Source organism: Gymnodraco acuticeps, unplaced genomic scaffold (genome assembly GCF_902827175.1).
Source record: "Gymnodraco acuticeps unplaced genomic scaffold, fGymAcu1.1, whole genome shotgun sequence".
NCBI lineage: Eukaryota > Metazoa > Chordata > Actinopteri > Perciformes > Bathydraconidae > Gymnodraco > Gymnodraco acuticeps.
This window is the reverse complement of record NW_022992085.1, coordinates 708,873-733,183: the sequence shown is the minus strand read 5'-3', so window position 1 is coordinate 733,183 and position 24,311 is coordinate 708,873. Positions and strand designations below refer to the sequence as shown.

General features: G+C 43.2%; 1 protein-coding gene across 1 annotated transcript; it reads left to right on the top strand.

Annotated features, from left to right (window-relative positions):
- Positions 1-4,052: 4,052 nt before the first annotated feature.
- On the top strand, positions 4,053-6,937 carry LOC117537330. The gene is made up of 2 exons (XM_034202515.1): positions 4,053-5,096; positions 6,490-6,937. The coding sequence occupies exons 1-2, from the start codon at positions 4,243-4,245 to the stop codon at positions 6,653-6,655; spliced, it is 1,020 nt and encodes a 339-aa protein (XP_034058406.1). The 5' UTR covers positions 4,053-4,242; the 3' UTR covers positions 6,656-6,937.
- The last annotated feature ends 17,374 nt before the right edge of the window (positions 6,938-24,311 follow it).

Below are 24,311 nucleotides of genomic sequence, written 5' to 3'. Positions count from 1 at the left end.
CAAGTGATCATGATCCGCAGCCACGGCTGGGCGGAGCGGCTGATTGGTGCTGCGATTGCCTCAGCTGGTTAAAAGAGTCCTGCTGATGATACTCTGTGTTCTAGTTTGGTTGTGAAGCCACACGGTTTTTTGATCGCTGCATTGCACTGCAGAGAAGGATAACTTGGAAATAAATATACCAAAAGAAAGGTGACTCTGAGTGATGTGTGAGCGCGTCGGCCAGGCGCTAAAACCAAAGAACAAAAGGAGCTTAAGAAAGGTGGAAAGAAGGCTCTTTTATTCGTCAAAAAACCCAGCTTGATGAGCGCTGGTCCGTGGAAACGTATGTTTTGAAAACAAGAACTCATAACAGCGTGTCAAATACTCGCCTTCGTTTTACTACGGATTCTACTTCCTAGAACGACGGTGTTGTGAAACGTGAAGGACTGAAGGCAACAATCACTCCTCCCCCAACTACATCTGTAACGCGTCACTGCTGTGGAGCGTTCATAGACTGTTGGAAACGTCTCAACTCAAGGCAAGACAATGAAAGTCCACAAACAATGAAGTAAAATTCAAAAGGAATACACGTGTTGTCTTGAACAAAAATGGCAGACTTGGAAAGCTTGGAAAGTGACATTGACTGTGTGTATATGGAAAGGCTCAAACGACTGAAATCATCAAGGAGTGCAAAATTGGGTGCATTGACAAGGAAAAGAAATGAAATCAGACAATTAATGGAAAATGTCTGCAATGTGGAACTGGTTAAGTCGAAAAGGGAAAGTGAGTTTACACAACTACACAAAGAAATGGAACAGTTAAATGATTCTGTTCAAGCTTTAATGTCCACTGAGGAGGAGAAAGAAATGGATCAGGATGAATGCTATAACCCCAAAGCAGCTGCCTTGGAAGAGTTTAATCAGGAGGTCTTAAACTGGATCGCTGATGCTCCTGTGTCCAATGTTGTCCAGACAAAAATAAAAGGACATACGAGTGTTGCACCTCGGGACAGTATTTCAAACGTAAAGAGTGTTCATTCACAAAGTTCAAGGAGATCCTCTCGGTCTTCTATCACATCTGCTAAAATAAAGTTGGAAAATAGAAATGCAGAATTGTTAGCACGAGCTGCTAGGCTGACTCAGAAGCAAGCACTGGAAAGGGAGGAAGCCGGTTTGAAGGAAAGAAAGGAACAGCTGGAACTTGAAACAGATATTGCAGCAAACACTGCAAAATTAAAGGTAATCAAAAGAATGGAGGATTGTCATGCAGGCACGTACCAAGCAGGAGACAGAATGAATGAATATTTGGATCACTCACTGTTTGTGAGTACAGCATTAGAGCAAGAAAATGCTCATTTGAATGCTAACAAGCATACACCAAACATCAATAAAACTGCAAATGCCGTTAATAGTGAAACACAATTCATACCACAACGTCCTGAAAGTTCAACTTCATCCAGCACGTCTTCTAGCAAGGGAGAGGGCAATATGAACAGCTTAATAAGCATCATGGAAAAACAGACCATAATAACAGAAACAATGGTAAAGCAGCAGAAACTTTCTTCATTACCCCCGCTCAGCATTCCTACCTTCAACGGAAACCCTTTGGACTATCGGTCCTTCATAAGAGCATTTGAGCATGGTATTGAAGAGAAAACAGAAATCAGTAAGGACAGGCTTTACTTCTTGGAGCAATGCACTATTGGCCAACCAAGAGAGCTTGTGCGCAGTTGCCAATATATGCAATCTGACAAAGGATACACGGAAGCAAAAAGGTTGTTGAAGCATCATTATGGAGATGAATATCTTATCGCGACAGCCTACATCGACAAGGCTCTCAATTGGCCATCTATTAAACCTGAGGATCCACAAGCTTTAAAAACCTTTGCTGTGTTTCTGAATGGATGTCTCAATACAATGGATAGTGTGGAATACATGGAGGAAATGGATCACCCAATCAACATGCGAGCTGTTCTTTAACTCCATATAAGCTTAGGAAAACTGGAGAGCTAAAGCTTGTAACATACAAGATGGAAACAACAGAAGAGTTAAGTTTGAAGATCTAGTGAAGTTTGTCGACCATCATGCTAGAATCCTTTCTCATCCAGTATTCGGAAACTTAAAGGAAATTCCAAATACATCAGCAAAGACAAGCTACACATTCGTTCCTGCTACTCCCAGCGCAAGGTTCAAACCGAGATCTCCAGAGTTATATAAAAGTGGTTTTGCCACTAGTGTATCCCCATTACCTCAGAAAGAAAACTGTAACCGACACAGTGACACATCCCAATCAAACCGATGCATCTACTGTAAAGGAGAACACCATCTTTCTGCTTGCAATCAGATTCTCAAAAACACCCACAAAGAGAAGTTGGAATTCCTCAGAAGCAAAGGACTTTGCTTTGGATGTTTAGAAAAGGGCCACATGAGTAAAGGATGCAAACAAAGACATACCTGCAAAGAGTGCAATCTCACACACCCCACTCTGTTGCATTTCAGTAATATCGAGTCGAGCAAAGGAAAGGTAAAGACTGTTGCAAATGCTTTAGTGGATATGGATAAAGATGATTCACGGGAGGAGGATATTGGGGCCGGTGAGCCTGAAGGCACCCTGGCTATCGTTCCTGTGAAGGTGAAAACAAAACAGGGTAATACCATCATAACAACATACGCCTTTCTGGACCCAGGTAGTACGGCTACCTTTTGCACAGAGTCCATTCTACAGCAGCTTCAAGTGACTGGACGCAACACGAAGATACTCTTACGAACAATGAATAAAGAGGAGTCAGTTAAAACATCTGTTGCATGTGACCTTGAAATATGTGGTCTAGAAAGTAACCAGTATGTAGCACTTCCACCTGTTTATTCACAAAACAAAATACCAGTACGAAAGGCAAATATTCCCTCTCAGGAGGATGTGGTACAATGGGAATACCTGAAAGAGGTCAATATACCACAAATTGATGCAGAGGTTGGCTTGTGAATTGGGTGCAACGTGCCAAAAGCTCTAGAGCCATGCAAAGTCATAAACAGCCAAGGGAATGGCCCGTACGCTGTTAAGACCATTTTAGGTTGGACAATAAATGGACCTCTAGGAAGGTCAGATACGACTCGTTGGATTAAGCCAGTCGTTACAGCAAACAGAATTTCTGTTGTGGAAATCGAGGAATTGTTGAAGCAGCAAGTGAAGCTGGACTTTCCAGAACATCAACACAAGGAGCGTCTGGAAATGTCAAGAGAGGATCACAAGTTCATGGAAAGTGTCTCTAATTCTGTCAAGTTAGTAGACGGACACTACAGTATTGGACTGCCATTAAAGGAAAAAGGACTTGATTTTCCCAATAATAGACGTGTTGCTGAACAAAGAGCTTTGAACCTAAAAAGAAAATTCCAACAAAACAACAAATTCTACAAGGAGTACAAAGAGTTCATGGCGGATGTTGTTGATAAAGGTTTTGCCATCAGAATGACACCTGAACAAAAAGACAAGGCAAATCAAAGCAAAAGGAGCTGGTATATTCCACACCACGGCGTGTACCATCCAAAAAAGCGTAAACTGAGGGTGGTTTTTGATTGCGGTGCAATTTACCAGGGCACATCTCTGAATGCACGTCTTCTCCAAGGCCCAGATTTAACTAACAGTCTTATTGGTGTCCTTACAAGATTCCGGCAGAAGAACATTGCATTCATGGCAGATATTGAAGCCATGTTCCATCAGGTCAAGGTGCCAGAGGAAGACTCAGATCTTCTCACATTCTTGTGGTGGCCCGATGGAGATCTCAGTAGTGAGCTAGAAGAGTACCAAATGGTTGTACACATCTTTGGAGCAACATCCTCGCCTAGTTGTGCCAACTTTGCCCTACAACAGTGTGCAAGAGACAATGTGGATGACTTTAGCCCAGAGGCTGTCTCTTCGATGCTAAGAAAGTTTTATGTGGACGATTGCCTAAAATCAATGGAAGACGAGAGGAAGGCAGTGATAATCGCTCACGAACTTAAAACCCTGTGCAGTAAGGGTGATTTCAAGTTAAACAAATGGGTAAGCAACAGCAGAGCTCTACTACAAACAATACCAGAGGAAACTAGATCAAAGGAAATCAAGGATCTGGATCTGGATAAAAGTACCCTACCTGTTGAAAGAGCTCTCGGAGTTCAGTGGTGCACGGAAACGGACTCATTCCATTTCAAATTTACTCCTCAGGATAAACCACTTACCAGGAGAGGTATTCTGTCAGTAGTGAGCTCTATATTTGATCCGCTGGGTATGTTGTCCCCTGTGATCCTCCCTGCAAAGCAAATCTTGCAAACATTAACAGGAATAAGGCTAGGATGGGACGAAAATATTCCTGAAGAATGTAAGGAACAGTGGTTGAGCTGGCTACACCACTTGCAATTACTGAGAGACTTCAAAGTCAAAAGATGCATCACACCACTCAACTTTGGAGATCCAGTCTCAGCTCAGCTTCACCACTTTGGAGATGCTAGTGAAAGTGGTTACGGAACAGTATCTTACCTTCGCCTGATGAACAAAGCAAACGCAGTTCATTGTTCCTTTATCATGGGTAAGGCCAGAGTAGTTCCACTCAAACCTGTGACCATCCCAAGAATGGAGCTTACCGCTGCCACTGTAGCCGTCCGGATGGACCGAATGTTACAGGAAGAGTTGGAGCTTAAACTCCAGCCATCCGTGTTTTGGACTGACAGCACGTCTGTGTTGAAGTACATACAAAATGAAACTACAAGATTCCACACCTTCGTCGCCAACAGAGTCGCAGTCATTCGATCTGCTTCAGAGACTTCCCAATGGAGGTATGTTAATGGTTGCCTGAATCCAGCTGACTGTGTATCAAGGGGAATCTCTGTAAGTCGCTTTCTGAGAGATGAAACCTGGTTAAGGGGACCAGAGTTCCTTAGTCTCCCTGAGCATCAGTGGCCTAAATCTCCAGATTTGACTCTAACAGCCAGCGACCCTGAAGTCAAAGTTTTTGCCGTAAGTCTCAACCCCATGGAAGAAAGCTCTAGTACAGTGAACAAGTTGCTCACTTACTATTCCCACTGGCATCGCCTGAAAAAAGCTGTGGCCTGGATGCTACGCATAAAATCCGCTCTGATGGCGAGGGCAAAAATGGATTTGAAGGAAAAGAGAGCAAAACATGAAAAAGGACCTCTCACTGTTGAAAACTTGGAGGAAGCGGAAGCTGCCATAATTCAGTTTTGTCAGTCCGCTTCATTTAAGGATGAGATAACTGCGCTAAAGAATGGACTTGCAGTCAAAAGGAGCAGTCATCTTCACAAACTGGCACCCATTCTGCAGAACAACTTGGTAAAAGTTGGCGGAAGGTTATCGAAATCCGCAATGCCAGCCGAAGCCAAAAGCCCAATTATCTTACCTGCAAACAATCATGTGACTCAACTCCTCATCAGACATGTCCATGAGAACATAGGGCACAGTGGAAGGAGTCCTACTCTGTCAGGTTTAAGGCAGAAATATTGGATTCCTGGAGGAAATTCTGCAATCCGAAAAATCCTCTCTAAATGTGTAACCTGCAGGAAACTCAGTGGTGTAAAAAGTCAGCAATTCATGGCAGACTTGCCGGAAGAAAGAGTTACCCCTGATGATCCGCCCTTCACAAACGTGGGCGTGGATTTCTTTGGCCCATTTGAGTTGAAACAGAGAAGAGCCACAGTTAAAAGATACGGTGTAATTTTTACCTGTCTAAACATCAGAGCAGTTCACCTTGAACTTGCACACAGTCTCAACACTGACTCTTGCATTAATGCCATCAGGAGATTTATTGCAAGAAGAGGCCCTGTCAAGGTCATGAGGTCAGACAACGGAACCAATTTGGTTAGAGCTGAACGTGAACTAAAAGAAGCAATACAAGAGTTAAACCACACACAAATCCAGAACAAGCTTCTTAAAGAGGAAGTAAAGTGGATATTTAACCCACCAGCAGGCTCCCACCACGGAGGAATCTGGGAAAGACAAATCAGAACCGTCAGACGCATTCTCAGTGCCCTCACGCAAGAACAGAAGCTTGACGAGGAAGGACTTGCCACACTTTTCTGCGAAGTGGAGGCGATCATAAATGATCGACCCATAACGACTGTTTCCAACGACCCTGGAGATTTAGAGCCCCTCACTCCAAATCACCTTTTGCTGCTCAAATCAAAACCATTTATTCCGCCTGGTGTCTTCAATCCGAGCGACTGCCACGGGAAGAAAAGATGGCGCCAAATTCAATACATGGCCAACTTATTTTGGAAGCGATGGACCAAGGAATACCTACCGGAACTCCAAATAAGGCAAAAGTGGAACAGGAAAAGGAGGAATTTCGCAACAGGGGACATTGTCCTTATCGTCGACGAAAATGCTCCAAGAAATTCCTGGTTCATGGGACGAATAACGCAAGTCTTGCCAGACTCGAGAGGTTTTGTACGACAAGTGGAAGTACAGACAAAAATCAGCACACTCCGTCGACCCATCACAAAGCTGTTACTGCTGGTCGAGTCCCAAAATGAGCTCTAGCCCCCTTCCCCTCTTGCACCACACAAGCACATTTACACACACGGACTCATGTGTTAATACACATTCGCCCTACAAAGGGTCAGAAGCCCTGAACAAATGTTTTGTATTGGCTCTCCATTTTATGTTTATTAGTAATTGTCATGTGTGATTCCATAACAATTAGGGGCCGGAGTGTAGGAGCCAAAACGTTGATTTATTATTTGTATTATTTAATCATTTAATGTATGTAATGGAGTATAATTGATTGGTGTCAAGTGATCATGATCCGCAGCCACGGCTGGGCGGAGCGGCTGATTGGTGCTGCGATTGCCTCAGCTGGTTAAAAGAGTCCTGCTGATGATACTCTGTGTTCTAGTTTGGTTGTGAAGCCACACGGTTTTTTGATCGCTGCATTGCACTGCAGAGAAGGATAACTTGGAAATAAATATACCAAAAGAAAGGTGACTCTGAGTGATGTGTGAGCGCGTCGGCCAGGCGCTAAAACCAAAGAACAAAAGGAGCTTAAGAAAGGTGGAAAGAAGGCTCTTTTAAGGTGTAAATGAATTGCAGTAGTAGTAGTACTCTAAGAAAGTGAGTTTTGTTCCAAGTTTCAGGAAAGGTGGGAGGCAGAAGTCCCAATGAAAAGTTAGAATCATCTTGAAAATCATAGTTGAAGTCGTGAATGAATAAGGACTGGCACTCCACATATGACATATTTTTGTAGATAAAGGGTACCCGCCTATGCTGAAATACCTCCGAAAAGACTCTGCAGAGCACGACATGGCCAAAAGACCGAGAACCAAATTACCTTTGATCCTGACTGACAGTGTGACAAAAGCACTGTCCATGACTGACTCTGGGGTGTACCTGACCAAACCTGACGTGACAACCAGACAGTGTGAGTGTGAATGAATGCCGGCATGTGATCAGTGTAACTGCATGATTCTAAAACAATAACTAACCAAGCATGTTTTTGGACTAACATATTATTTTGGAGCTCCAAGGGAAACGAGAGGTTTCCTACAAAATTCCACAAAAATTGAAACCGCACATCTGACCCGTTTCTAATCTACTTGATATTTTACTCCCACAGGAGTTGGTGGTTTGCAAATGTAAAACTCAAACTAAAATCTGAAGGACGGAGAGAAACACTTCTTTTCACTGAAGTGTTTACTGTGGAAATAATGATAATGGATGTAAAATTGTAAATAATGTTCGTTATGTCTCTAACCAATATTTACCTGACAGTTTTTTTCCCCCTCCCCATTACAGGGTTTTGTTACACATGAGTTCATGTGTAAAAAGGGGGGAGTGTGTATAATGTATAATGTCAACATGGCTGTAAAATTCACAATTTAAATTTTTCTTTTAAGGGTTGACAGAAACCTTCCGCCCCAACCCAGATGTTCAAACTGAGCATTGAATGATAGTTTTATAATTAACCTGCTTCATATCTGGGGATAAGATACTGTTTGATGAATTCTGACATGTTTCTAAATATTGATTGAATTATAACAGGTAACACAGAAGCAGTGGCCAAGGGGCTACTGTGAGAGATGTAATTCCAGAATAGAATACCGAAGAAGTTGACCTGTGATAATTAAACAATTTTGTAATATTTTAACAGACATTAGAGTAACTGAGGTTTGAAATGTAGAAAGAACATATTACAGTTAAGTTAAGCTAAAACATAGTAATGTAATGAGACCGAATTTAATTTAGACAACATATTGTAACTAGCCTGGTAAAGAATTAGAAGTAAAAGCCATAGACTTTATTGTTTAGTTCATTATGGGGATATACATTTAATTTAAATTCATAATAGAAAGACATTTGATTACATCCAACAGTATGTTGGAATTCTGTATTCATTTTTCAGCTTAATAATAGACAGGTAGAAGCTGTATTGCCAGGTGCAATCGATGGGATTTCTGCACACGATCCAAGCAGAGAATGACGTACCTTACAGGACAGATACACTCAGGAAATCATTCACTCTGACAGCATCATGACTTTAGTTGTTTTTGAATCCATAATGAAATTGTATTGCATAACGTTATTGTGTGTCTTTACCACAAACAGGAATAGTTCATTGTTTTATTTAGATTTGAGAAAGATTACAAGGTTTTTATTTAGTTCACCATGAAGATGTTTTTTGTTTGTAACATATGCCCAGTAGTAAGATTCAAATATCAGCAGGTTCTGAATTATTATTCCTCTGTCCCACAACCAACAAGAATGTGGATGGGGAGAACTATATCTACTAGAACCAGCAGAGATTCATAAATTACACCAGAGACACAGTAAAAGTAAATAAAGAGTAATATTTAGCTATTTTCAGATAGTTTAAGCCTTCTTATACTTTGTAAAAGAACAAGTGCCTTTACACCAGATACAGTAAGAAGATTATTTATGATGTGAAAGGAGGGAGTTAGACGTTTTCCATACCAAGCTAATTGCTGCTATTTTACAAAGTGACATTAAAGGTTTAAGCTAGAAGTTATGCACAAATGAAAAACTTCAGATTTATGATGAATATGTATTCTTATTTGTATTTTTTTACTTTTATGAGTTATGTACCATGCAATGTTCGGATGAAGAACTAATTGATTTCAATATTATTTACATACCTTAAAGGGTATGTAAGGAGGGATTGTTAGAAATTAAAATCAATGTTGGTATGGCGTAATTTGAATTAAATACACTATTTAATTTAAATCAGTTTTATTCTGAAAAACCGGAAGTTCACTAACTATTAACTTAATACTTTTATTCTGACAATTATTCATTTCCGGTTAGCATTAGCATGTGGCGAAATGCTGCATTTTCAAACCGTGAATCAAAGGTGAAATTACATGTGATGTTGTACACTGAGCACACTGGGTTTAGCAATCATTTATTACCGCTGAATAACGTGTATTAGGGAATGTTTAAATAACCACAGACACCAGAATGATATAATTTAACAACAGAAAAAGGCAGAAATTGCATTGGACCCGCCCCCGACGACGCCGGCCAATAGGAGAAGACCTCCGATGACAACAGGGCTGCTTCTCAGGTCGACTATTTTCATTTCCTCGCTCCTCGGTCCTCGGTCTCACCGGAAGTTGATTTGCCTGCGCCATCTTGAGTACCGTCCCATGGCTCTTATTTCTGCCGGAGGACCGAGGATCGAGGATCGAGGAGCGATCATGGAGGAGCGATAACCGAGGAACCACCAGACCATCCTCCGATGAAATCCTCAGATTCTCACCCCGCCCGCTTACTGTGTATCGCTCACTGATTGGACGAGGCAGTACATGCACTGATCTGATGCTTCTTGACATGAGAGCAATACCCCAGCGGAGTGAAGAAAATACATGAACCTCACGGGACTCACTCCTCAGTTTATACTGTGTTTTGTTTCAATTCATGTATCATTTAGTTACAAATATGTGATATATCTAAACAACAAAGTGGTCAAACATTTTTTTATTCATTCATTGGAAACATTTTCATGATCGCTTTTTTCGTTTATACATTTTAAGAATGGCGTTTATCTTTTTTGAGAATGACTTCTTATTTTATTTCATGTATTTGGATCTACAACAGATGATACTAATGTTTATGTCATTAAATGTGCACTAACAGAGGCGGGGGTGTGTGGAAATAACGGGTACAGAGCTGGCTGCTGCCAGACGAACAGCTGTGCGGCGTCATCACAAACGGACGTCGCTTCACGTGACGCTCCGGAGGAAAGGACGTCCCATTGCTCTTAAAACTCATTTCCCTGCTTCTCGTGGTTTCCTTGCGTCCCTCCATGCTTCCCTGGTGGGAGGGACTAAACGCAGGGAAACGACGCAAGTGAGGGAAGCAAGGATTTCATTTAATCGACCTGAGAAGCAGCCCAGGAAGAGCAAGCCAAGGATTGACCTCTTTCTACCTGCTGACCTGGACTGACCGGGCGGATGAGGAGAGCGCCTCCACTCGCACATTTCATTTTGTACACCACCGCATCTTTTGTGTAATTAAATGCTGTTAACTTTTATAAGCTTCCCTTGACTCTTTTCAGTCTCTCCTGCCTTCGGGGTTATAGAATACACTAACAGTATGCTTGTATGGCACTTCCGTCTCGGTTTCACAGGTAATTTCAATCACAGATTCTGGTAAGGCAATGTCCAAATGTAGATTTGAAAATCACACTTACCAGCTCTGAAGATCTGTTGGCATCCTGCCGACAACGCCAAATTGTAAGGGAAACTTCTGTGTAGCAACGCAGTGGGAGTCACCGACTCAGGAAGGAGACACGGTAGGAGCAGTAGCTTTGATGTCAAACACTGATGTTTTATTTGGAGTTACGGCCGGAGGATTCACATCACAAGTCCAAGAGCCAGAGGTTCTGACTTCACGGTAGAGTTGCCACGTCAATTCTCCAGAACTCTACCTCAGACCCATGTATTTAACTAGTTCTGAGAGCATCATCAAACTGCTGCATAACAAGATAAAATCATAACACCTCTATCAGCTGACGCCAACAGGCAGGAACAGGGAGACAGAACACTAAGAGCACAGCAGCCAAGGTTACGAGGTGCGTGTGCTCAGTCAGGACAGTTTGAACTGATAAACTGGGTCAAAGTTATGGGCCTTGGAAAATATTTCCACAACAACCAGCAGGGCTGAGTCGTCCGTGAACAGGAACAAGTTGCAGTCACATGCTGATGACATGTCATTTGCATAAATTAGGAACAGTAACGGACCTAATATGCTTCCTTGTGGAACACCACAGCTCACTGGGAGGGGGGGGGACAGAGTACCGTTTACCTCCACCATCTGTTCTCTCCCCTCCAGGTAGGACCGCATCCAGCTCACCGATAGTTTATCAAAACCAATTGCTTTTAGCTTGTCAATCAGAATGGGGTGATTGACAGTGTCGAAAGCCTTTTGTAGGTCCAGCATCACCATGCCGCAGTACTTGCCCTCGTCCACCTCTTGTTTGATGTGGTCGCTCAAATAAAGAAGGCATGTGTCAGTGGAGTGGGATGTTCTAAAGCCAGATTGAAATTCATAGATTAGTTTATTTTCCGCGAGGTACTTTTCGACCTGTTCATATATTATTTTTTCCATGACTTTCGAGATGGAGGTAAGTATAGAAACAGGGCGGTAGTTGCCTGGGTCCAATTTGCTGCCCTTTTTGTGCAGGGGGGTTACTCTTGCAATTTTGAAGTCTTTGGGTACTTTTCCCTGTTTTATGGAGAGGTTAATTATGTGAGCTATGACAGCAACCGCCATCTCACCGATGGCGGTTGCTGTGTCTCTGAGGAATTTGGAGGGGATATTGTCGTGGCCAGTGGCCTTGTCAGGTTGGAGGGTGCTCAGTTTAATGAGTACCTCTGCTGTTGTTACCCTTGCTAGACTGAAATCATCTTTGCGTACCCCTAGGTTTTTGTAGTAGGTCATGATGTGATCTACCCCAAAAAGCCCTGAGTGGGAGGGTAATTTATTTACAAGAGTTGTGGCTATGTTTGTGAAAAAAAATGTCAAGTACTTGGCCACATCCAGTTTGTCTGTGATGAGCCTGTTATCTGTCTTTATGTTTATGTTCGAAAATCTCGTTTTGAGTTTTTTACTGCAGCCAAGCTGGTTATTGAGTAATTTCCAAAGTTCACAGGGTTTATTTTTGTTTTCCTCAGTTTTGACATTGATGAAATTCTTTTTGGCAGTTTTGATCATGGAGCTTACGTCATTTCTTAGTCTGTTTCTTTCAATTTTTAGTTCAGTCACGTGGGCCTGGAGTTCACTGCTCGTGCTTTTGGAAAGCATTGACTGACTTTTATGAAACTCAGAGCATTTTTTGTCTCTGGTTTTCATGGCGGTCAGTATGCCAGAGTGCATCCACGGCTCAGCGCGATTTTTTATCCTGGTTGTTCTTACCCCCAAAACACACCAGGAGCGTCTGCGTCGTGTTACGGCCGCGCCGCGGCGGTCGTAAGGATCGCGGCCACTCTAGTCAATGGGTGCTATTACACCACACGCGCCGCGTTACGGCTCAGACGCGTCCCAGAAGCGGCTCGGCGCAGCGCTTCTCTAAAATTAGGATGAATCCTATTTTTGCCGCGGCACAGCCGTAAGGTAAAGTCGGGCAGGCAGCCCCCCCCTCGCAGGAAGTGGAAAGGTTAGCATCCGGGCCAGGCCCATCCCCCACATATACTAATTTAGCAGACCCCACAACACCTCCACTACGAAACGCACCATCGACGACGAGGTGTTCATAATGGAAGTGGAGAAACACACAATTTTATATGATGTAACCAATGCTTTTTACAAGGACAACATCAGAAAGGACAAGGCCTGGTTTTTAGTCGCTGCAGTTTGTGGAGTGGAAGGTAACAACTACATATTAATGTTTTAAAGTTAATTAATACTTGTAGGTACAGTACAGAGCCATTCAGTAGTTTAACATATTGTGAAAGTCGTTAAAAAACTGTTCAGTAAACTTGCATTTCACAATAAAGTAAGATCTTATTTCCTATATCAAGATTATTATATTATTATTATTTTGTATTTATATTTTTATAAATATTGGTTTTTTAACTATACTTTATCTTGTGAATTTCGCCCAGGGATCAATACAGTTGTGTTTAACTCTTTATAATGATATTATATTTTTGTATTATAATTTGTTTTTATTCATGTGTTATAACAACTACCCAAAATACTCTCAATAATGTTTAAATACAGTATGCTGTGGTGGAAAACCTTGCATTTATAGTCAGATAAATTGTGAGGACAGACAAGAATAATTTGGCAGTCATTTGTCAGACAAAACTATTTATTATAAATTGTATTACTCAGTGCAACAGCCAGTCTCTGCTTGGATTATATGGCAGCTCTGAAATTTGTGGATTGTCTGGTCAGTTCAGGGCCCAGGAGGGACAGAAGTTCATCCATCTGCTCTGCACTCATCCGAAAATATTGGTGATGTCGTTGGCTGTCCAGCCTCAGCTCAGCCACGAGGTGATGAAAATCACCTTGTTGTCTCCTTTGCTGGTTGAGGGGGTGCACCCATAACCGGCTCCTTCTCCTCCCCCCATCCCCCCGTAGTCTTTCAAGTAGGAGAATACATGCCAGCGTTCTCCTCCGGTTTACAGGCACTGTAAATGATATATAGAATAATTATGATGATGAATGCATATTTTTTTACCACTAAAATACAGCAACACATCTTTGATTCATGTCGTTTATAACTGGAATATTACAATTATTATTAACTGTGTCTGTAGTCTACAACACAACAAAATAGGAAATAACAACAATAAACACGATTTAAACAGACACAAACATAAACCATTTAACTATGTATAGCCTACTTACTTGTAGAAGTACAAATGTCCAGGAAATATTCCAAAATCAACAACAACTGCGAGGCTGCACACACGACGCTCCGCTTCCGCAATGTTTTGAAACGCGTCTGGTGTGTGTTGTCGCAGGAGGAGGTCGCAGCGTGGCGCAGCCGCAACGTAACGCGGCGCAGACGCTCCTGGTGTGTTTTGGGGGTTAGGGGGGCCAAATCATTGAGTATTGCAGTGAATTTGTTTTTGAAACCAAGCCATGTTTCTTCAACTTGTGTACCACTGAGCTCATCTGACCAGTCCAGGCTCTCCAGGTCTAGGTTAAAGGCCTCGCTAGAGTAGTTTTTGAGGTCTCTAGATATGACTCTAGATATGTTTTGTGACAGCCGGCCCTTTGTTTTAGCTTTTTGCGGGTACAGAATATCATATAATGATCACTTAAACCGCATGCTATAACCCCTTTACTGGAGATCCTGGACTTGTCAGAGGTCAGAATGAGATCAATGGTAGTTTGTGTTGTTTCACATACCCATCTGGACCCGGTGACGACATTACCTATTGACGCAGCAACCACTGTAAGTTATATTCTTGTTTAATTAGACTTCTCTGTTTCATTTATTCGACTCTGTATAAATTGTTATTGTAGCTTAAACGGCTAAATCGCATTTGAGAGATTTTAAATCTCAGATCTGCTCAGGCGAAACCTGCTTTACAGGTCTCAGCACTCAAGCCTGCATTAATATAGGCACGGCCAGTCTATTGATAGCGTGAAGTACAACCGCGTGACTCAGTCATTTTGTACCTCTCTGTCCTCTCACATCTCGGCAGGCTCGTCAGTCCCCTCCTGCTCCCTGGCTAAATGATGCACTGCGTGCTAATAGAACCGTCCTTAGGGCAGCAGAGCGGAAATGGTGGAAATCCAAACACCGTGACGACCTCCTAACCTATCAGGCTCTCCTCTCCTCTTTCTCTGCTTCGATCTCTCAGGCAAAAAGCACTTTCTTTCAAGATAAGATCCAATCTTCCTATTCCAATCCTAAAAAACTATTTTCCATCTTCTCCACCCTCTTGGACCCTCCAAAGCTCCTCCCCCCTCCTCACTTCTGTCAAGCGACTTTGTTACCCACTTTGAAAAAAAGGTTGATGATATTCGCTCTTCTTTTTCTGACTCACCTTTACTCACCGCTGGGTCACCAGACCCTCCTTCCACTAACACACTTACCTCCTTTTCCCCTCTCTCTCCAAGTGAGGTTCTTACCCTCATTACCTCTGCCCGCCCTACCACCTGTCCTCTGGACCCTATCCCTTCAAACCTCCTTCAGACTATCGCTCCTGATATTCTACCGTTTCTCACCCATTTCATCAACACTTCTCTAACTTCTGGTCACTTTCCAAACAGTCTCAAGGAGGCAAGAGTAAACCCTCTCCTAAAGAAACCGACTCTCAACCCGTCTGATGTTATAAACTACAGGCCTGTCTCTCTCCTCCCGTTCCTGTCTAAATCACTTGAACGCGCTGTCTTTAAACAACTCTCCTGTTATCTCAATCAGAACAACCTTCTGGATCCGCACCAGTCTGGTTTCAAGGCAGGTCACTCCACAGAAACTGCTCTCATTGCTGTCACGGAGGAACTGCACACTGCCAAAACTGCATCCCTCTCCTCTGTCATCATCCTATTGGACCTGTCTGCTGCATTCGACACGGTGAATCATCAGATCCTCCTTCGCACTCTCCAAAAACTTGGAGTTTCAGGCTCTGCACTTTCCCTCCTCACCTCATACCTGAAAGACCGTACCTACAGGGTGACTTGGAGAGGGTCCAAGTCCGACCCTTGTCAATTAACTACGGGGGTCCCTCAGGGCTCTGTTCTTGGTCCCCTCCTCTTCTCCCTGTACACAAACTCGCTCGGATCAGTCATTAGCCCGCATGGTTTTTCTTACCACTGCTATGCTGATGACACCCAATTAATTCTGTCCTTTCCCCGCTCAGAGACCCAGGTCGTTGCACTTATCTCTGCTTGTCTAGCTGACATCTCTCAGTGGATGTCTGCTCATCACCTCAAGCTCAACCTTGACAAGACTGAGCTGCTCTTCCTCCCGGGAAAAGATTGTCCCACTCTTGACCTAACAATCAGCATCGGCACCTCAGTTGTTTCCCCGACTCAGACTGCAAGGAATCTGGGTGTGACCCTAGATAACAACCTGTCCTTCACTGCAAACATCGCTGCTACAACCCGTTGCTGCAGATACACGCTTTACAACATCAGGAAGATACGTCCCCAGCTGACTCAGAAAGCGACTCAGGTTCTGGTCCAGGCTCTCGTCATCTCACGCCTAGACTACTGCAACTCCCTCCTGGCTGGTCTACCTGCATGTGCCATCCGACCTCTGCAGCTCATCCAGAATGCAGCGGCTCGTCTGGTCTTCAACCTTCCTAAATTCTCCCACACCACTCCGCTCCTCCGCTCCCTTCACTGGCTTCCGGTAACTGCTAGAATCCACTTCAAGACACTGGTACTTGCTTACCATGCTGCGAATGGATCTGGCCCTTCCTACATCCAGGACATGGTTAAACCGTACACCCCAGCGCGTGCACTACGCTCTGCATCAGCCAAACGACTCGTTGCGCCCTCGCTGCGAGGGGGACCCAAGTTCCCATCGGCGAAAACACGTGGGTTTGCTATCCTGGCTCCAAGATGGTGGAATGAGCTCCCCATTGACATCAGGACGGCAGATAGCTTGCACATCTTCCGGCGCAAACTGAAAACTCATCTCTTTCGACTCCACTTCGAGCGTTAGAACTATTAACGAAGCACTTTTATACTAATAAAGGACTGGCTTACCTAAAGCCAGTTGAGTAGCACTTGAAATGTTTGGCTCTATGAAACCTGATGTACTTATATGATTCTGTTTTCTTCAAGGTTGTGTCTTCCTGGTCGAATGTACTTATTGTAAGTCGCTTTGGATAAAAGCGTCAGCTAAATGCAATGCAATGTAATACCCGGGTGAGTTGGGTGATTAGCTGGCTGAAGCCGTGCAGATCACAAATCCTACTGAAGGACTTGAAGACGGACGTGTCTTTACGTTGCATATCCGTGTTCCAGTCTCCAATAATAATTGTCTCTACATCCCCCACATCAGCCAAACACCCATCTAATGTATCATAAAAGTCACTCTGTTCCGGTGGTCTATAGATTGTCCCGACTATTACAGATTTAGCATTGTCAAAAAGAATTTCAACCCACACAGATTCAATATTTTCATGATGCAGGTCAGTACGGTTTTTGAAATTGGTGTCTTTATGTATGTACATGCAGACACCACCTCCATTCACGGTCCTGTCCCTTCTCACTACAAGATAATCTTCAATTTCAATCTCTGAATCTGTAATGGAATTGTCCAATTTGGTCTCAGAAAAGCATAATATTGTAACGTTCCCCAAGATGAGTCAGAGACAGGCTTGTAGTTATTAGGCTTTAATAACTAGTATTTGAAGACAGATGATAACAGGTCAAGTACACTTTGTGGGTTCTACCGCACACTCACTCACACTAACTTCTACACATACCCATATATATAGCACTGTCTACGTGACAACTCCCCGCCCTCCCCCGTCCGCTCCACCAACCACAGGCCCGCACCTCAGCCACCATCACGGTGCAGCTCTATGATTGGCAGAGAGACGGGGGATGCCTAAGTGACACCCTGAGTAGCCTATCAGGATCGCTACACTACCCCCCCACTACAAAGTTCCTCGCCCACGAGGAACAAATAAAACTCAGCACAAACACTACCCCCACCCTCTCCAGTACTCTGCAGGGACCAACCCACTGACTGTCCAGTTTTGGGCACCGGCCTTTCTTCCGTTGTGGGCTATAGACCCAGACCAGCTCCCCGGCCCGGAAATGCTGCCCTCTTGTCCCGGTGTCATAGTTCCGCTTCTGTCCACCTCGTCCAGTCTCAGCTCCATCTCCTTCAGTTCGCCTCTGAGTCTGAACCTCACAGAGTCCAGGGTCTGCTCCACCTCTGCCTTCATCGAGGCCTCTCTGTGTTGGGCGTTCTGCTCCATGATACTCCTCTCCGCTATAGCTACGCTTGCCTGCTTCTGGGACTCATCCAGCTGAGGTTTACAGGTATCCAACTCTGCTTCTGTCCTTTTCAGGTCTTCTAGAGTTTTCAAAGTCTCCAGCTGGGATTGTCCTAGCTTATTCTGGAGCTCGTTGTAACCTTGCTGCAGCGCCTTAGCGTCTCTACCCATCTCGCTGATCCTCTCCTGGTACTTGATGCAGTCCCTCTGCAGCTGCTTCTCCCTCAGCAGCTCCTCCTGCTTACCAGACTCTGCTTCTGCTCTCTCTCTCTGTGCTTGCCTCATGTCCTCCTCCAGCCTGGCGGCCCGGTCGCTCTCGCTCTGCGCCTCAGCCTCCAACTCGGCCCGCTCCCTCGCCAACCGCTCCACCTCCCGCTGTAGCTCGGCCAAGTGCTCCCGGTTGTCCGCCGCCTCCTGCTGGTAGTCTGCGATGCTGCCATTGAGCTGGGACAGCTGGTTCGTCAGACGCTCCTCCAGGTTGTCCTTCTCGGCTTCCAGGCTCCTGAGCAGCTCTTTGAACTGCGCCTCCCTCTTGGCACCCTCCTCCACCAGGCTCCTTTCTCTCTCTTTGCCCTCTTGGAGGCACTTCTCCAGAGAGGCCACAAGGCTCTCCTTCTCTTTACTCTCCTGGAGATCTCGCTCAAGAGAGGCCAGCTCCGCTTTGAGTCTAGCCTCCTGTTGCTGCCGCAGTTCCCTCTCTGCCTTGACAGCTGCTTCCATCTCCCTCATTTTCTCCTCTAATAAAACTTTAACACTTTCAGTCATTTCGGTAACCCATACAGGCTTCTCCTCCACTCTGCAGCTCCTCACAGCTGGTGGTAACGGCCTTCCGTTGCTCCTCGCCGCTACACTCCACACAATCTCTCTCTCCACAGCCATGAATTGATCACGTGCCAGCTCACTCTGCACTCCGGGTGGCATGTGTGCATATGCCCGCCGCGTCAGGCTCTCCACGTCGTTAGCCAACGCACGCAGCGTCTCTCCAGACTTCCTACAGCGGTTACTCAATTCGTTCCGGAGCAGCTCTGGCGGGAAACACTGTCCAAACCGCCTCTTCAAAGCCCCCGCTAATGCTTCATAGCTGTGTTGGTCCTCAAGGCTAAGTAGTAGCAGACATGAAAGAGCCTCTTCTGTGAGGCACAAAGCTAGCTGTAGTGCTTTAGTCTCTACTGACCACCCCCCGGCATGAGCAAGCAGTTCAAATTGGGCATGGAAAGCCTCCCAGTCTGCCTTACCCGAGAATTTGGGTGTTTTCACTGACCCGGCGGCGGCTGCTGCGGGTTGATGGGCGCCGCCACCATCTTTGTGCATCGCCCTGTGGTCAAAAAGAGAAGGGCCCCTGCACCACGATTCACCCCGGGACCTGTATCTACAAAGCCCATAGCTCATGATCACAGCTATAGTGTGAAAGGTGACCCCAAGGTTGGTCTTGCTCTAAATGTGTTCAGTAAGGCTACAAGTGCTGGGCTGAAATACATGGTGCAGCAAGAAAACCGCCCTCTGTCATACCTGACGACAGCGTGGTTCCTGGAGCAGGTTGATCGTTGGTTTGATCTGATGTCATCTCGCCATCAAATTACAACCCTGAGCAGGCTCAAGATGGAGGAGTACCAAAAGGCCATCACCTTCCTCCAGAACATCGTTCATCTGTTTCGTGGGATAAAGATAGGTCAAAAGGGAGGTTGGAAGCCTGTTCAAACAGGGGTGATACTGGCAACAACATCAATTTTGGCCATACAAGAGGAGATGCTTACACAAGGACACAGGTTTGTGTTAACGTCAAGGTTCACACAAGACTGCCTTGAAAATACATTCAGCTGTGTGAGGTCTAAAAACCTGTCCCAACTCCAGTGGAATTCCATCATGCACTGAGAATCATATCTGTGGGGCAGTTCCTCACCACCATCAGCTCTGGGAGCTACCGGGAAGACCACAGTAGCTTTTTGGCAGACTTCCTGGACACAGGGGAGCCAAAAATCACTCCATCAGTCAGAGTGGAACAGCTGATGGCAGTGAACAGAGCAGCTGCACCTGACCTCACAAAAACTGAGAAATGTATTCTCTTCCATCTTGCAGGCTACATCGTCCACAAAATCATCAAGTTTGCCAGCATCTGTGAAAAATGCAAAATTGCAACAGAGCACCATGATGAGAGTCCTTCTGGTGACAACAGCTTGTTAGTGGACTTGAAAGACTTCAAGGCAGGTGCTCTTTGTCGTCCCTCCCAAGAAGCCTTTGACTTAATTCACCAAATTGAGGAACTATTTAGGACCAAGACTGGTTCCTCCCTCATGCAGCTCCCCAACGCAGTGGGTGTCTTGGAGAAAGAAGCTCAGGCGCTCTCCAGCAGGCTTCCGTCATGCTGTGGAGTACAACAAAAACTCGTAAAAAGATTCATACGGCTGAGGCTGAGAATTGAGGCAAAACAAATCAGAAATGACAGAAAAAAAAAAATATTAAAAGATGGCCATTTTGGATTGGCTCTTGCTTCCAAAATGGCCATCTTTTAAAAAAAAAAAATTCTGTCATTTCTGATTTGTTGTGAAAAGGAACAACAGCAGCCAAGCTACCACATCCAGCAACCCCCAAACAGATCCACAGCTGCAATCATTTCCATTAGTCATTGCAATGGAAATATTTGGACTAAACATTGCTCTTCCACCTGCCAGCACCCAGCTAACATCACTGCCCCTCCACCCGTAACATCACTGCCCCTCCACCTGCCAACATCACTGCCCTCCACCTGCCAGCACCCAGCCAGAACAACAACAAAAACAAGCAAGGTGTCCCGTCATGTACCTGGAAGTTTGGGTTGGCAAAATTGAGTAAGAGAGGGACTTGAAAAACCTTGGTGGCTCGCTACTCATGTTGTTACAGTTGTCTTGGTTACAGCTCTCAAGTTTTTTTTGTTGCCATTTCCACATCTTTAGAAAATATGAAATAAAAAATTGAAGTGAAATCAACCACTTCTCTGGAGAACAAACTTTGATTTCTCTGTCTTGTGAGTTTGCAGTCTTGCAGTTTTGCTCCTTCACCTGTAACATCACTGCCCCTCCACCTGCCATACAGTAGGTTACTAACAAGATTACTTAGATAATACAGTGATAGAATACATGTTTAGTATGCTTGCTTATATAAAACAGTAGTATTAAACTTACCTTGTGTTTTCACTCTCACTTAAGTCCCTCTCCCTTTGCCATCAATCCAAAATCAGCTGAGCTGCAACATTATACAGACAGGTAATAATCAACATAATCACAAGGACACAATATGGCTCTGCTAAAAACACTCACTCTTACACGCACCAAAGTTATATTTATCTAATATTTAACTCCCTCCACCCCCGCATATAATCCCGTTTAGAAGCCCCTCTTCTCTAATTCAACAACGTTGGACCAAATAGACATTAAGAGAACGGAATTTACAATTAAAAGGCTGTTCAACGTGTGTTGCTAACTTGCTTCGGTATCCTAGTTTAATCTGTTATCTGTAAACGTTCCCTAAATCTACTAATTTAGGGATAATCCACTGACACATGTTAATTTGAATCAGATGTACTGATAATATCCGCAATATAAATCTTTAAACTTCTTCTTACCTTTAAAAGTCCGTCACGAACGGTCTATTATGCTGCAACTCTACAGCTCTGCTAGCCTTGGCGCTAACTTCCGGGGAACGATTGAGAGGCTCCACGATCCGCCATTGCTGTAAAAAAGTGGTCCATTGGAGTGAACGGAGATGACATAACTCTCAGACTATATGGCGCTGGTTTAGCCCAAACACCTGTCATTGTGAAGGGGGTCCACGTAGACGTTGGGCGGCAGCCGGTAAACTGCCCAGATAAAAATCGCTAATGTCGGAACAACTGAATATATCACAAACTTCAGCCAAAGCAGATTAAACAATATGATTGAGAACCGATCACAATCGTCAAAAGGTAAAAATAAGTGTGTTTTTCAATACTGTATCAATACTATGAGGTTTAAAAAAAGGTAATTAGCGTGTTAGCATGCTAGCAACATTAGCATGCTAGCAACATTACCATAGACTGTTTAATCTAAGCTAGTGCTAGAAAAATAACACTAAAAATGCTACAGTGTAAAAATGCTCTGCAACATGTATTAGACCTGAATTCAAAAAGTACCGAACCAAGGTAAAGGTACTCATTATGCAATTGTTCCTATTTCAGAATAATATATCCATCGTTTTATTATGTTACTGGATTAACATTTTTGATGCGTTAAAGAAACATCACTTTAATGTTGAAGCTGGTATGGTGGGGCTTATTTGAATAACTTTACAATTCTACTGGTTAACTAAACTGAATGAGCTGAATGAATCTGTGATCATATATAAATATTCATTAAAAAAACGTAGTAACCAAATACCTTTTATAAATGTACTAGAGTAAATGTACACTTTCCCCTCTGAATTGTAGTGGGATAGAAGTACATAGTAGCAAAAGATTGAAATACTCAAGTAAAGTACACATCTCTCAAAATTGTGAAAGTACCATATAATTAAGATACTACGTTCACGTATCTCAATATTGTACATCATCATCATCATCATCATCATCATCATCATCATCATTTAAGTCTATATTATATTTAGTTACACTCCACCAATGTTGTTAGCTATTGTTGGTGGATAAGAGAAGCCTAACTTGGTAAGAGATCAATTATCTTTCAGTTCATTAAAGTGAATGAGGAGACATTTGAATTTATGAGACAAAGAGGACCAAAAAACTCTATTTGGACCCTAGGGAGTGGAGGTCTCCCGCCTGCTGCAGCTGGTCTTTCCTGAAGCGTCCATCCTCTGCATCCTGCCTCTTACCCCGGCCCTGTTTCAGGTGACATGACATGGACGTGTGAGTACTTCAAGCCAATATTAAACGTTTGTTTATTTTGGTAGCTTGCACTAGAAGGTTAACCGGCTATGTATTTAACATCACCACGCTCCCAAGCTACTACGCAGACCTATATCACTTAATTAAATGTCCAAATATGTAACTTTTGTGTTGCACTACATGTTTTTTAATGAACTATCAGTAATCATTATTACTGATTTATCTATTTATTTATTTAAACCTTGCATGCAAAAAAGAGAAATATGTAATTTACTTTCTTGTCCAGTTAGTGTCTGTCGAGCAGCCAAAAATCAACTCAAGTATTGGCCTGCATTAGTCTTGTGTTATATTATATTAGGACAACCAGTTTAAAGCTTTTGTTCATCTGTGATATGAAAGAATACTTCCTCCATCACTGGTTAAAACAAGCTCATGTGAGCAATTTTCAAGTTCACAGGGAATTAAAAAAAGACTGATAAAACTATAGGTGGACAGATTTAATTGAAATACTAACTATGTGGTTATATTATTCTTCAATATAACATGTTGTATTCTGCTTGTGGTTCAATGGTTTTTCTTATCTATTGATATTTTTTCCTAAACATTCAACATTATGACGGTTTCTTATATTCCATAAACCTTACCTAAATACACATTCAATTGAATTAATTAACTGCCTAGTAATTGTTAGTTTAGTGCACCTGAAAATCAGCCATCCTCACGTCACTCATATATCCACCTGTTATTTTTCATATTCTTGCTCACTCAAAAAGATGATCACAAAGGCAAACACACACTGACAAAGAAAAACTCTTTTGTGCTCATCACTGGTAAACCTTTTGCTATAGATCAGCTAAAACCTTGACTTTCACCCCACCTTGTGGCCATTTTTTTACATTAACTTCTCCACAGCTGCCAAGCACCAAAAAGAAACTTGAGACCTCGACTTATATCTATCTTTTAATGTGTGGCATAGTGTGACTGTAGACTTCTGTCTTTGCAGTTTGCTTTTCTAAACCTGAGCTTTAATTTAAATTTGCCCTCAACAACATATCAACTATTCTCCTCTATATATTTTAAAAGTAAAATCTTCTCAACTTAGTTTGTATGTGTATGTAAAAAAGCATTTGAGGTATTGTTTCACAGTTACATGGTAAACTGGTGTTAATCAATGGTATTAGTAATGCTGTTATATAAATGAAAAATTAAAGACTATTAAGTACACATAAAGTTACATTTTCCAATTAAGTATAATTCTGCTTTGCCGTACCTTAACAAACATTTCAATTGAAAAACAACAACATTTAGATCAATTAAACTATATTTCCCTGAATCTGCAAGTCTGTTTAAGAATGCATTCTTGTTTTTAGTAGGAGCTTTACCATTAGAGGGAGACTTTTACCTTTATTTTCATTTGTTTAAATTACGAAGCAAACCTGCATCACCCAAACTGCTTCTACATGTCTTAAATGATAGTATGCACTTTAAGTGTTTGATAAAACTGTTAAGGTATATAAGGTGAGATTTAGTTTTACACCTTTGGACACATGAACAGTCCTTAT